We start from the raw sequence: 14,260 nt of genomic DNA, 5'->3' as shown, positions 1-14,260 counted from the left end.
TGGTGAGACCAGGGTTGGAGAGAAGCAAGATGGAGGCTACCAGGCCATAGAGAAATAGTTGTAGGGCATGAGAGAGGGAAGAGGGGCCCTGGTGTGCAGCTGGCCCAGCTGGTGGAAGTGGCAGAAGTAGTTTCTTGCTCAGGGTGATACCAAGGGTACAGATAAATGAGAGGGCTTTTGGCTCTTTAAGCCACAAATCATCTGGACCCTCTGCTGCAGGTCTTGGGTTTGGTGTCCTTCAAAGCTGTGGGAATCTGCTTTGCTGCCTGCAAAGCATTTGGCAGGGAACCCCCTCTCTCCCAAGGGCAGAGGGAGATACGGGAGGAGATTCGGGCAAAGGCAGAGACAAGCTGTATCTACACCATTTAAGTTTAGGCTTTGGACTGGTCTCAGGGCATTCAAACCCACAGTGCCTAGAGTAAAACAAGGAGGCATCCTGTAATAATTCATTAACAGGCTACCCAGAGCTTAGAGGAGGATTTGTTTCTCCTACTGCTGTAATAGTTAAGTATAAATGAAAGGGAGGTTAGTTGTGGGGGAAGTGAAGCATGCTCTGTGAGAGAGTGGGGGGCATGGCAGCTGGCAGCTTGCTGGAGCTCAATTACCATTAACAGCCTGGTCTATGTACTGAGCAAGGTGAGGGAGGGTGGCGGTGGGACCAGAAACAGGCTCCTTCTGCAGCCAAGAAACAGATGCTAACAAGAAACAAGGAGAAATGTGGCAGTGCCCGTTGTGGCCTTGCCAGTGTCTCATAAGCAACAAAATCAGCAGCTGCAGCAGCTAGAGGCCATGTGTCAGCAAAGAGGGTCTTAAAACTGTGGTGGCATAGAGAAGATACCAGGAGGGAGAGGTGGCATCTGTAGAGAGGCTGAGAAAGGCAGCAGGATGCAGGAGTGATTGTGAACCTTTGGAGGTACAACCCATGTTCCAATACTGAAGAACTAAAATAAGTGGTCAGGGAAGGGATACTTGGTTTTCCAGTGGCTGGACTAGGAGTCATGACCTCTTTAAAGCCACCAGTTTTAAGAGACTGTTTGGCCTCCTACTCTCCCTTTAGGCTCCCTAACTTCTCCTAGTAATCAGAAAGCATATAGACCAAGAGTTTTTTCCTCTTCAGGAGACTTAAGAAAAGTTGCCCAGGAAAGTGCACTGCTAGTTTAGTTAGGCCAAGCCACAAAATCATGCACTTATTTGGAGACAGCAGTCTCCTACTGCAGTACCGGAGAAACTATGGGACTTGCTGATGAGACGGGCTGAAGGACCTTATTGCCAAATTCTTGGAAGTGAAAGAGTAATCAGGCTCTGAGTGCATTTGCTGGGAATAAGAGAGGTATTTGGTGTAGGTGGATAAGATGCTTTCCTACACTTAAAACAAGTTCACTTCACAGATTTGCAGGGTGTTCACACTGGATTTACAGTGAGTTTGTGATGTGAGTTTTGTAACTGTAGGACTAGACATGTGCATGATAACACTGGAAATGCTTATCAGACCCTGTGGTAAAAGCACAGCGAGACATACTGTTGCTGCCATAACAAGCTACAATACAGCAGGGCTGTTGCTAGAGTCTCCCTGTTTTCAAGGAACCTGCCCTGCCCTGAGCTGCATAAAGTCACTGGCTGCAGCTGATGAGATTCAGTGATGACAGGGAATGTTAGCAGGGATCGATGCTGATGCATCCCACAACCAATGCACTATGATGCTTTCCTCCCTTGCTGTTTCCTTGTGCTCTGTGCGAATAGCTACATTGTTTTACCAATCTGAAGAAAGGGGAATGGGACTGTATACACAGCTGAGACAAGAAGGGAACTAGGTCAAAACATGAAACAGCACCCAGAATATAAAAGGAAACTGCACTGCAGTATGAGGCTCCTTGGTGTGTGCACAGCTGATTGTGTGTGTTTCTCTACTGACCTTAAAAACAGAGCAAAGCAGCACTAGTAAAGTCCTTACAGAAAAGGCACATCTGAGTGCCTGTACAAGTGCTAACTCACTAGGCGGAAACTCTTCAAAAGTAGTTTTAAAAACAGTCTAAAGTTAGGCTTCCAATGCCGTGTACAGTAGCCTGAATTTTCCAATGGGTTGGGGGAAAAAAAAAAAAGGCAATCAATATACATTAATCCTCTTAGTGTTTGAAATTCAGAGTAGCCAAGGCATTCTTTCCTGTGAGAAACCCTCACTGAAACAACTTGTGTTTGAAATTCTTCCCTCTTTTGTTCCCTCTACACCTTTCATCACAGGCAAGCTACTTCTTATGCCTTTGTTTCTTTGTGTTGTTTCCATCCTGCCCCCTGCCTGGCTGATGGTAGGAGGAAAATATATCATGCACAGCATGAAGATTTCTAAACCACATGTGCTTTACTTCAGGAAACAGGCAAACTGGGAAAAGTTTAATTTGCATATAGCAGTCACATATAGTCACATTTACAGCAGGATTGAAGTGAAATAATAATGGTGAGCACTTCAGTTCACTGAGGAATGCATACCACTACAGTAGTCTTTGAGTTCCAGTACTAAGCAGATGCTTTAGCTAGCTTCCTAGCTTCCATTTCTTGCTTAGCCTTTTCTCTCAACTCTCTCTCTCTCTCAATGAGAAGTGCTTGTTCTTGCTCCCACTCCTTTAGCTTCTGCTCATGTTTTGCGATGTCTTCGACTTCACATGCTGGCAGCTTTTCCTTGACAAGTTGGGTGGTCAGGGTTAACAGGCTTTCAGGTTCAACCTTGCCAAGTGAATGCAGCTTAGAGTACAGCTCCTGTCATAAAAAGGGATTTGGTGGGGGGTGAGAAGGAGAGCGCCAGTCAGTCACAAAAAAATCAGCCACAAAATACCTCCCTATAACAACCAATACATCACTGTTTGAATCTAACTATTAGCTGGGCTATCCAGGCCCGGTAACTATTTTATCCCAGCAAAGGGTTTCGACTGTCGTAGCTGGTACCATTTTTTGAAATGCTAACCTCTAGAATAATTTTTTTGAGCAATAAAACTAAAACAATGATGTTTCATTTTCACCAGCCATTGAAATTCTCTTTATTTTTCCAAGTGTAGTTATCTGGTATTAACAAAGATCAGCCAACCAGTCAGCTACAATAAATATAAACACCTTGGTTTTGTGTTTTACCTCAAAACAGATTGAATGATTTGCTCCACACTGCCTGTATTAGCATCCCTCTCAACAGATGCACAGCACTTTAAATGCTCTCTTGCTAACTGCATACTAACTCACTCCCACAATTTTTCTTCCCAACAGCTACTGTGATTTGAGGCTTGACTATGCTTACACAGACTGCACAGTAGTGCTAAAGCAAGAGATATTTTTTCAGGTATATTCTATACTGAAACTAAGAGCAGAGCTTTAGTAAGAAACTGTGCAGTATTTCTTTCTTGAGCTTTACTTATCTAGATTTCATGCAGCATAAAAATGTTAATTCACTTGAGATGATGAATCATCCAGTGATACTATTTCTGGCTTTCTGAAACCTTTAGCCTGATGGCTCACTAACAATCTGATTAATTGCCTTAAAAGTGCAGATACACAACCAAGGATGAGTTTCCTGGCGAGAAAGAGGACATGGCACTGGCAGATTCTTTACCCCTTGCTCACTCATTATGTGGCAACACATTTTCCTGATTGTTCTTTTAAATAAATCATTTTACTGAGCCCAGCACTTGCAGAATTGTTTAAACTAAGTAGGTGTCCTAAAGAAAGGCACATCCATGCCTCTTTCCTGGGCCCTTTGAATAAAGCCTATTGTTTTGCACTGCAGCTTGATGGAAAGAAGATGTGGGGATCATTCACCTCCAAACAAAATGGCAATTCTGAGGCCATGCAGATATCCAAACTTCCACTTCCTGTTATCACTGAAAACTTAAGCGCATGCTGCTGGCCCACAGTGTTCCTCTTACCCCAGCCCACGCTGGCAATAATGTGCAAAGGCACTGCCTCATAGCTCCTATCTTGAGGCTCTGCCTTGTTCTTATGCAGGAAACTACAATGTCCCCTCTGAGGCCTCTCCATTTGTCTTTACCTTAACCAACACAACTGCAGGCGTTGCTGTGTTTCGCCAGACCCCTGAAGGTTTGAACTGGACAGTCAGCAGATTAAAGACTCTTTAAACTGCTAGGCATGCAGGTCTGAGGGGCTTGGATATTTGACTCTCTGTGTTTTTATTTCATGATAAAGAATGAAAATGAAACCAATGGCTTTGAAGCTAATGGACTAAACCTAAACTCAGTAATATTTAAGCGTATTCATCTCTATTTTGTTTGAGATGTAAGTATACAACACATTGGTGAGAAACATGAGGAGACTGTACAACTTGGGTCTGCGGAAGGAACCTGACAACTATACTCATGTTTACAGATTAGATATTCAGTTTAAACATAACTAGTTTAGATCCTTCAGACTCTCCCTACTAACCACTATCAATGATGTGCTGAAAAGGGGGTTTATGCACTGAACCTGAACAGTATGAAACTGAACTAGAGAAAGGCAACAGACTGAAAATTAGCAGGACTTCTCTCCTAAGCCATTACCGGTAACACTGAACTCCTGGAATCTCCCCTGCTCTGCTGTGATACATTAGTGAAGCTAATTTACGAAAGTAGCAGGCTCTATGTCCTGCAGGTACCAAAAGAGAACATTCGTAAGTGGCTAAATCATTGATTTTTATAAGTAGTCTCCAGGGGTCTGCATGCAGACAGAGAAGCAGCACCACTTTTAGAGAGGGTGTTCCCAGCATTTATGTGATGAAATGCTTGCCCACTGATCATTAACACAGATGGAAGGAATTGCCTGAGGAACACCGTACTGGGTAGTGAGCCTCAGAATACAGGATCTGAAAACAAGTAATTACAATATGAATGACAGTGTCAGAGAGAGAGTCTAAATTACAGCTCTAAAGGCTTTATCAGGAAAAAGCCAAATGTCCTCAAGTCCTGTTTGTTGTAGCAGAAGTTAAGGACATGCTGCCTCTCATGCATCAGATCTGTTAGGCTGCAATGGTTTTTTCAGATACTTCCAAATGGCTCTTCTGAAGGTTGGCATGAGACATGGAGTCCAACTATGTGTATAAAAGCCATGCAGAACAAGCCACAGTTCTAGACAAGAACTGTAAGTCTGAAGCAAATCTACATGTTTTTCCCTCACATACCCAGGTGTATGACTTGTGAAAGATAACTGGGAAAGCAGCAGACAGAAGCAATTGGTTTTCCGCTCAAGGAGAAGGACTGGGACATGCTAGCTAATGCATGGCTGGACAAACTGCAACCAAAGTGGTTTTTTTCAGCAGCAAAAGTGCAAATCCTGTGTTGGGATTACATCACATGAGAGCCAGATGATCTGTGCTGTGAACGCCAACATCACCAGATTGCTTCAGAGCTGCCACCTTCCTTCAGACTCGTAAGGATTTCTAGAGGACTTCTCTGTGCCGTGAACTACACCTGTAGGTGTCCAGGGCTTCAACTAGGAAGACAGACTGGTGCTGGCCTAATGGATTTGAGAGAAGAGTCTGAGAGCTCTGTCAGGCTTAGCTGAAATGGCATTCTGACTTGAGAACTCCTTTTCTCATCCAGACAACTGGAAATTGTGGCTTACTTACATATAAATTACCGTTGCCTAGACTTCACACGAGGACTACGCCTTTCTTATATTCAATTTTTTCTAGTGAGAGCTTAGAGCTAAGCATTGGGACTGTAGTCTGTCGGCTCAAAGTCAGGGCACTCACTGCCACACCAGGGAACACATGAACTGGGGTTAATTATGGAACTTGTGGAAAGGTTGAAGAGGGAAGAAAACTACCCTCTTGGCACTAGTCTGGCCCCAATTTGACATTTAGGCCTTGTTTTGAGCACTCTGTATTATTTTCTTCAAGGCTAGACAATGGATAGACAATGAGACTCATAAAAACGTCTCACTCCCTCCTTCAAAGGGCACTTGTGTTTACCTAATTCAATGTAATTCATCCAGGCATTAATTATCACATGCTGAGCACCCAGTGATTCCCAAACACTTTAATTAAAAAGTTCTAAGTGCCTACAAAGCAAGTTTAATACCTAAGATTAGTGGCAAATAATTTATGTAAATAAAAATTAAAGAAAGGAAAAGTGTGTGTATGTGAGGTGAAACCATAGGATACCAGTCTTTTAACTTTTGAAATGTCTTTAGAAGAACAATGGTCTGTATCCAGAACAACTGTCCAAGGTCTTGACAGCACCAATGGAAACTAATGGACTATGGAAAGAATACTGCTCCTGGAACCATAAGCCAGATTAGTTTCAACCTGTGGTATTTTTTTTTTTTTACCACAGCACAAATCAGAGATGATAAAATAAAATGAGCTCATTATATAGCTATGAGAAGATCAAATAATAAAATGCACTCATATAGCTGTGCCCTAATGAACTTTTGTTTCATATTAGCAGCAGCATGACGACCTAAAGATAAAAGGGAAATGATATATCCTTACTTAATGTCCCAAACTGAAAGTATAGGATGCAACATTCCTACTTATTCATAACATACACAAATGGACAATAAATTCAGGATGGTCTCATGCCTATTACAATTTATTTTAATGAGCAAGAGCCCACACAAGGTCAGATAATGGATCTCTAATGACATACCACTTTCCTGAACAGGATTGGATTTATCATTTTGATGTATGAAAAGTGAAGATAAAATCCCAGCAGACAGACAAAAGACAAGTGGCCTTGAGCATTTCTGTCTTTGTATGCTGCTGTTTCCTGTTTGAAGAAGTGAAAATGTAAGGTGACATCAGTTTTAAAAATGCCAGGTAGGACTCCTGATGCACTGAAGATGTGTCAGTCTCCTAGCCATAATAAGCCAGCACATATATAAACTAGTATATGTTATGGAAATCTACTACAGCTTAGAATATTTAGATAAATGAAACTCTTACCTTGAATCGGTTGTAGTACTCAGGCGCTTTGGACTGCTCTGTTTCTTCTGATTCTGCACACTGTGATTTCTGTTCTAATTCCTTGACTTCTTCAGTTGATTCTGGACCAGGTTTTGCTTCAAGGGCAGACTGCAAAATGGTCTCCAGGGCATCAATCTGAACAATTACATTTGTCATTGTTAGCATAAATAGTTTGGAAATACAATCTGAGTAACACCACTGTCACATTTACAAACAACTCCCTGAGTTACCATGTATTTTGAGATGACTTTTGTGTATGATAAAAAGAAAACCAAATTCTAAAAGGAAATGGGACATTCTTGGAAGAATTTTGTACCGTACTTGGGACCTTTGAGGCTGGACATTAAATCACTGCAACAGAACAACACCAACACTCCCTGTCAATGGTAAAATTCCCTGTGACTCAGATGTTGACTGGTATTTGCAGATCTGTCAGGCATTAGGCTAATGTCTCCTCTTGGTCTGATATCCAGCCATAAATATTAATGTTAAATGGTAGTCACAGTGATAACAGCACTAGCATGATACACAATCACAGATACATCTAAATAAAGATATTACTATGGAATGTCTGAACAATATAATCTCTAATAGATCATCTCAAAACCTCTGTGGTGAAAAGAAGCCTGGAAATCACCTCTTCAAGCAACAAGAACATTCATTCCTATAATTAGTTTGATAATTTAACAGGAAAAATGGAAATGTAGGCATATAATATATTGGTATAGGTATATTTTTAATTTGTGACACCTCTGGTCTCTTCATGTTTTTGTCTTTCAAGGTAGTTAGAGAACCACCCTCTCCTAATCTAACTGCATTTGTATCAAAAGAATGCATTAGCTTCACTAAGGGACTTGGCAAATTATTTCTGTATGTATTATTGATGCAAAAGATGGAACTGCGATATGGATGCTGCTGCTGTTTTGGGAATCAGATGATCTCCATAACTTGAATTATTGGATGCAGGTTGCCTGCATTTTAAAGTTCAGCTTTTACAAATGCCAAGAGCTGTTACCTTTCCATGAATCTTAATTCTGAATGTTTATCAGTAGGATGAAATAACTCTATGTAACCTTTGAATCTGTGATGCTTTCTCCAAGGAAAAGGGATCTTGATAAGGTTTCATTTTCCTAGCAGAAGTATATAATGCTAAAGGAATAAAATTAGGCTTTTTTGCAATAACATTCTTGACACTGAAATGTGATCTTTAAACTAGCAGTATTGAAACAGGATGAAATAAGCAATGAAATAATAATAATGTGCTTCAAAATACATACACTTATTTAGAGACTTTCTCAGACAATTGAAAAAAACAAAACTTGTCTTGCTTGTTCACAGTTAAACAATATAGCACAATACTAAAACAGTATTTCTGTTAAGATAGTAATGGCAGACAGAAAAGAGACACCTTTCTAGTCAGAAATGAATGCAAGCTTAAAGCCTGAAAGAAAAGTGATTGATAATGATTGGGCAAATCACTTGAAAATATTTACACCAAAACTGCACAATTTAAAAAGTTGCTTTGAAAACTTCCCTTTTAGATAATGAAATTTATTAAGCAAGAAAATAATATTACATTTTGGAAAAGAACCAAGTTCGCAAAACCAGGGCCGTGTCTTTCTCAAGTAACTCTGTGATTGTGCAGGCATGCAAGGACAATGATTTGTAACATGGACTGTACTTCCCAGTGCTATGATAAGGATTTATGAGACTTGTGTAATGGTCAACCTAGTCCTGCCCAACAGAGGCTCAGGATACTACAGGAAAAAAGGCACCTGAGGTTGTTTCCATCATACCTGCTGCTGAATTCAGTGGAAGTTGACTGACCTGATACTGACCTGGTCAGTGCTCTTAGTCCTTCACCCTTAGGAATACTGCATTTGAGTTGGAAACAGTAATATGGATTTTAATAGTAAAATCTTAATGAACATTTAGGTAGAAAATGCCAGATGATGCAAATCAATACACTGTAATTATACCAGATAAGGACATGGACCAACATATTTTCCCTGTTTTCCTTTCTGCGTTGGGGTCACAAAAATGCACAAAAATTATCCAGGCCTGCTCTTGGTTCTCAGCATGGCGAAAATTATGTGACTCTCACTATTGTTTATATATTGCTACCTAAAATCCAAATGAGGCCAAGTAGCTCTTCAGGGAAGTTTCTATGTGGCTCTCACAGTCATTGCTTTTTGGGCTCTACTACTGAATTTGTATAAAGATGCTTGCAGCATTAGTGAGTAATCAGTAACAACCTTATTTTGTAAGTTCTTAGCTATTCACTTAACAAAGTATAAAGTGTCTCTGCAAAAAAGCATTGCTAGATATTACTAGTGTTTACTATTTTTACAGTGTAAGTACTGAAGGATGGGATCTTCTATGGACCTCTTGTATCATAGACAGATACAGCCTTGTTTCAACACAAGGATGTTCATCTACCATCCAGAGCAAGCTGAGAGTTCCCTAATTTGTCAGGGTTTTTAAGAAAAAAAAAAAACAAAACCAACCCCCAAAACCAAGTGAATTAGGCTGAGTTCTTCAAACTTGGAGTAAGGAAGAAATCCCCCAAACCACACACCTGAAGAGGTAACTCAAAATGGTGGAAGTTGCAGATGTGACACTTCACTCCTTGCACGGGCCCATATTATACAGAGCTGCTTCTGAGCATGGAGCAACAGATGGCAGAACCTGCTGAGCAGTGCCCTGGCCTTTGTTTGCCAAGGGAAATGCAGAGACTGTAAACCTAGTAGTGATGCTAGCAAAAGGGAGACTCCTATCACCAAAGACACCTTCAGAAAAGAGTACCAAGAAGAGGAGGTGAGACCTCAGAGCTGGTTGTATGCTCCAGTCCATGGGGTGATGATTTCCTAATTTACTTCTCCTAAGCTGTCTGATTCCAGGATCAGCCTGATGCCCCACAGCACTCCTAAGCCCCAAGTCCCTTAGTCAGTGCTGACCTCACAAATGGACCGAACCTGTCCATCCTCCCATAATGAGGGCACTACAGCCTTTCTAGAAATCATTCTGTACTGTTTTTGGACCAGTATCACTCAGGACAGTATCATCTCAGAGGGCACAGAAAACATGGAATTAGCCAGGAGAGGAACAAGATGTGATATTGCATCCTCACTGCTAAGAAGTATGTCTCTGAGTGAGTTCAAAAGCTTGGGAAACAAAGGTGTCTTCTCATCCCCACAGACACGTGCTTCCTGTGACACAGACCCAGGTGTCTCTGTAGGGAGCGGAAAGCTTAAGAAACATACTTAAATGGTTTGTGGCAATAACAGACACTCACTCCACAGAACATGTGAGCAGACATCATCATTGGCTCATCAACTGAAGCAGTGGTTCTGTTCCAAACATTACTACTTGCTTTTGTCTTCCAAAGACCTCTCAAGTATTGCTAGGCCTCTTCTCATTAGTAAGGCACAGAATTCACAGGTTTTACTGGAGTTTGTCTTGTATGAAAATCCTTCTGTTCAGCAGGTTATAGCCTTCATACTTACAGCTTCTTTGCAGATTTTGCTGTCCCCTGACAATGAAGCCACGTTCTCCATCACTTGCAAGGCTCTATTCAAGTATCCAGGTGTCCACATCAGCGGCATTAGATTGTATACAGCTCTTAGCCCTTTATTCAATTCCACTTTCCCTGTGATAAAAAAATACTTCAGCATTTGTACTTCAACACTTCAGTCTTAACAGAATCCATATGGGCTGGCTCTGTTTTTCAGAAGTGGCTTCTGTGGTAAAAACAACACACTCTTCTACAAAGCTGCTCTGACAGAAATGCTATTACCTTATTTAAGAAGGTGCCTTCTTTTTGCCCAACTTCACAGCTATTACATGTTTGTTTATGGTTCTTCCCATTCCCCTGCCTGCCTCGCCTAGAAATTTTGTCCAGATGGAAAAGATGAAAAGTCATCAGGTTTTCTGGTTGTCTGGCAGTTGTAACAGCAGCTCTGAGCAGGATGTCTGAAGATCTCAGACAAATGTCTCCTCAGCCTTCAGGGACTGACTGTGCAGCACATGTGCACTAAATCCGAGGCTCTGGACTCACTTCTGGGGCCTTTAGGGTCTACTCACACATATGTCATGGCCAGACTGTATGGCATTTACAGCATACGCTCTGACTAACTATACAGTTTTAGTACCCCTATATCTGCTGGAGCTTCCCGAGAGGAAATATCGGAGACCTGCCAAAATGAAATTTTGGTTCTGGATTTAGGACATTTTATACAATGAGGTCTTCACTGACTTTAGCAGGACCTGTGATGCGCAGCACCGCTGACAATGTGGCTTTTCTTCTGACAGTAATTACTAAAGAACACGGAATTCCTACATAATAGAGGAAATGTACATATTACAGTATTGCAGTTGGTGAGTACTAATTTACAATGACTGTCACTCTAAGGTTTTGATTTTGTCATTGTCAATGTAACGAATAATACCACTTTAGTGTAGCTTACAGGAGTTGTATCCAAGCTCTCAATCTAATCTGCACTCCGGCTATAAAGACATGAAACTACGAAACACACCTTACTCTTGTTTACATGGAAAAGAACCGTTTAGGAAAAGCAAGGTACTAAGTGCACGGACAAAGCTTATGGACTGTGGCTAAATTAAAATAACTGAGGTGCTTGAGGCCACTCTGTGCCTGTAGACATCTTTCACTCCCTCAGAGGTCGGTTCCATTAGTGTTGGCAAGACTGTGGAAACATGACATAACAGTAAATAGCTTTTGATCTACTGACTGTCAATGTCATGGAACAAGTACTACTGTTCACAGACAACAGCAAAGTGCATTTTTGAAATACAGCCACTACTCAACCAATCTATATGATATAAAAAACGCCCCAAACTGAATGCCAACTGGACGGCAGAGTCCCTATTTGTATCAGTATCTCCACTGGGTAACAAAGCTCTATGGAAAATTCTGCTTTCAAATTAATTTTCACATTTTTTTGAATCCTCCTTTTTGACGGAAAATCATTTCTTTGTCCTACAGTCATGACAAATCTGAATCAGCATCATAACTCTACCACTACACATTGTATTTTGAGGCCACATTTTAAGAACAAGTCCACTTTTTATTACCCTCCATAAATTCTAGAATAAAATATAATGCAGTAATGGAACAACTACATAATCATAAATTTTAATTACTTTCAAGTAAATAATAATTTTATAGAGAAGGACAAAACCTATCTGCACTATATTCCTCTAAGATCAGAGGAAATTCAAGAATTACCCCATTCCCCATTCCCCTTCCCTTCAATTCTGGATATACTCTGATCTAACTGCTCTTTAATAACATAGCATTAGCAGTGAAGACTCCTTAACAGATATAGGATAAAGGCACCACTATCTGCTGTTCACAACAGAAACATTAAATTTACAATGAGTAGTAAGTGTTCTAAACATGGTATTTTCAGGCTGCGCTCTCTGAACTTCTTGAGGTTCAAGGATTATTTTAAGAAGCTCACTAACTGGAAAAAGAGTCTATTGTCCATAACCTTGAATTTGTGTTATAGAACTCTGTACTTTTGGGGGTTTTTTTTTAGATTTGTTGGTCCACAAACAAACCAACCCTACTGAACTTTAAGAATGTCTTCTTTCTTTCAGCTGCCAATCCAAACCTGCAGGGAGCCCTAAAGGAGGTTCTGAAGCTGTCTGATAAAGGGCATACCATTCAAAACAGTATTACCCTCCAGGCTTACAAACAGATTCAATCTTAACTCCAAAATTGTTCTTTCCATTATTTCTGCCTTTTTTTTTCTTAGCCTTTTCCTTGATTACATTTAAATAAAGCAAAGATGCGAAGTTAATTCAGTCACTGAAGACAAGTGCGAAAAGATGACTGTGAGGTAAGTAAAACTTACCAAGGAATGCATAGCCATACAGCTGGGAGCTAAAGCCCACAGTGCTTGTTTGCTTTAGACCCGTAAGCACTAGCGATGCTCCAAGATTTCTCTCCTCTTCCCACTGCAAATAATGTAAACTGTGCGTTACTTGACAAACACAAACATAAAACAGCAGCAGCCAAAGACAGCACACGTGGATTTCACCAGATGCCTTAGCAATAAAGAGTCATTAAACATGTCTAGTGTTCACAGAGTTACAGTATGTATATCCTGAGGAACACTACATGTTATACTGAGGAACACCTCTCTTTCCAGAAGACAGTAAAATGTGAGTGGTTAAGATTTTGCATGGAAGTCAATTAGCGCACTTCCTTCAGGACAGAGGGTTACACTGATTTACATTGGCCAAACTCTGTCTCTGTCCTGTATGTCTTACCACTTGATTCAGGCTAACACTGCTGAAGAAAAAAATGGCATGGCTTCTGTACTAGAGTAGCCTTTTCTTTAAGTATGGGGTAAGAAACATGTTCCATTATCCCTCACTAGTATAGGTAAATGCTGGGAGAAGAATATGCCGCTAATGGCTGCTATGAGTCCAAAACCTGCTCTGTGAAAAGAACACATGCAAGTCACCAAGACCACTGTATGACCCAGGATTAAAAGTACAGCTGTCTCTCCAGCTAGAGAAGTACTGGCTGTCTGAGCCAGACCACCAGTGATGGCTAAAGAAGGGCACACGATCAGTAAGTACATTAAAACCACAAGAGTAGTGTGATTTTTGTTTTGCTATGGGACAGTACAGTACATTTTTCAAGACCAGAGAAGCACAAACATCAAGGATAAATGTCTCTCTACTGCAAATGAAAGGAGCTGAACATCTCCAAATGGTAAGAAAATGAGGAAAAGGGAGCTATAAAAGACAATAGGTTGGAGGAAGTCTGACTCTCTAACACATGCTGTTTGTGGCAGGGTACTTCACTGTCTTGTTTATTACATTATGACCTGAAACAAATATCCGTGGTGAAAGGAAGACGCTTTCTGAAAAATTCCCTGAGGTACATTGAGTCTTAAAAAGCACAAAGGTTGGACTTTCTGGTTTAATGTATTATTCAGAGATGTCTTTTCAAGGTATGGCATTTTTTTGTGTCTCTCTTCAGATGCTTACAAGAATTTGCATGTTACCATTTGACACAAAATACTATCACCTGACAGCCACGCAACGTATTTGCCTGACCCAGAAAAGGGATACAAGAAGATAGGGCTGTTTTGTGCTGAATTCAGCATTCCAGATGAATGTTACAGGAAAATCAGATGCAACAGGAAAAACTGGGCTTTTAGCAGTCTAGGTTCTTTCAGGAGCTAGCCCATTTGGCTCCAAGAGATGGAGGAGCTGCAAGAACTTAATACTTTTGCAGTGGAAGGTAGCAATCAAATTGATTGTCTGCAGCAGTCAAGGAGA

General features: G+C 40.8%; 1 protein-coding gene across 2 annotated transcripts in view; it reads right to left on the bottom strand.

Moving 5' to 3' along the window:
- Positions 1-2,367: 2,367 nt before the first annotated feature.
- The window catches only part of MRPS27 (mitochondrial ribosomal protein S27), a 56,488-nt gene continuing 44,595 nt past the window's right edge, over positions 2,368-14,260 (bottom strand). Inside the window, exons 8-11 of one of the 2 annotated variants that reach the window (XM_054810932.1) lie at positions 12,820-12,922; positions 10,447-10,589; positions 6,920-7,075; positions 2,368-2,751 (exon numbers count right to left, since the gene is read on the bottom strand). In XM_054810932.1, the coding sequence (XP_054666907.1) occupies positions 2,512-2,751; positions 6,920-7,075; positions 10,447-10,589; positions 12,820-12,922 (642 nt within the window). In that variant the 3' untranslated portion in view covers positions 2,368-2,511. The remainder of the gene's footprint in view (positions 2,752-6,919; positions 7,076-10,446; positions 10,590-12,819; positions 12,923-14,260) is intronic. The other variant, XM_054810934.1, reaches the window with a different exon arrangement.

This window comes from Grus americana, chromosome Z (genome assembly GCF_028858705.1).
Source record: "Grus americana isolate bGruAme1 chromosome Z, bGruAme1.mat, whole genome shotgun sequence".
In the NCBI taxonomy this organism is placed as follows: Eukaryota; Metazoa; Chordata; class Aves; order Gruiformes; family Gruidae; genus Grus; species Grus americana.
The sequence above is the reverse complement of the archived record's forward strand: the minus strand, read 5'-3'. Positions and strand labels throughout refer to the sequence as shown.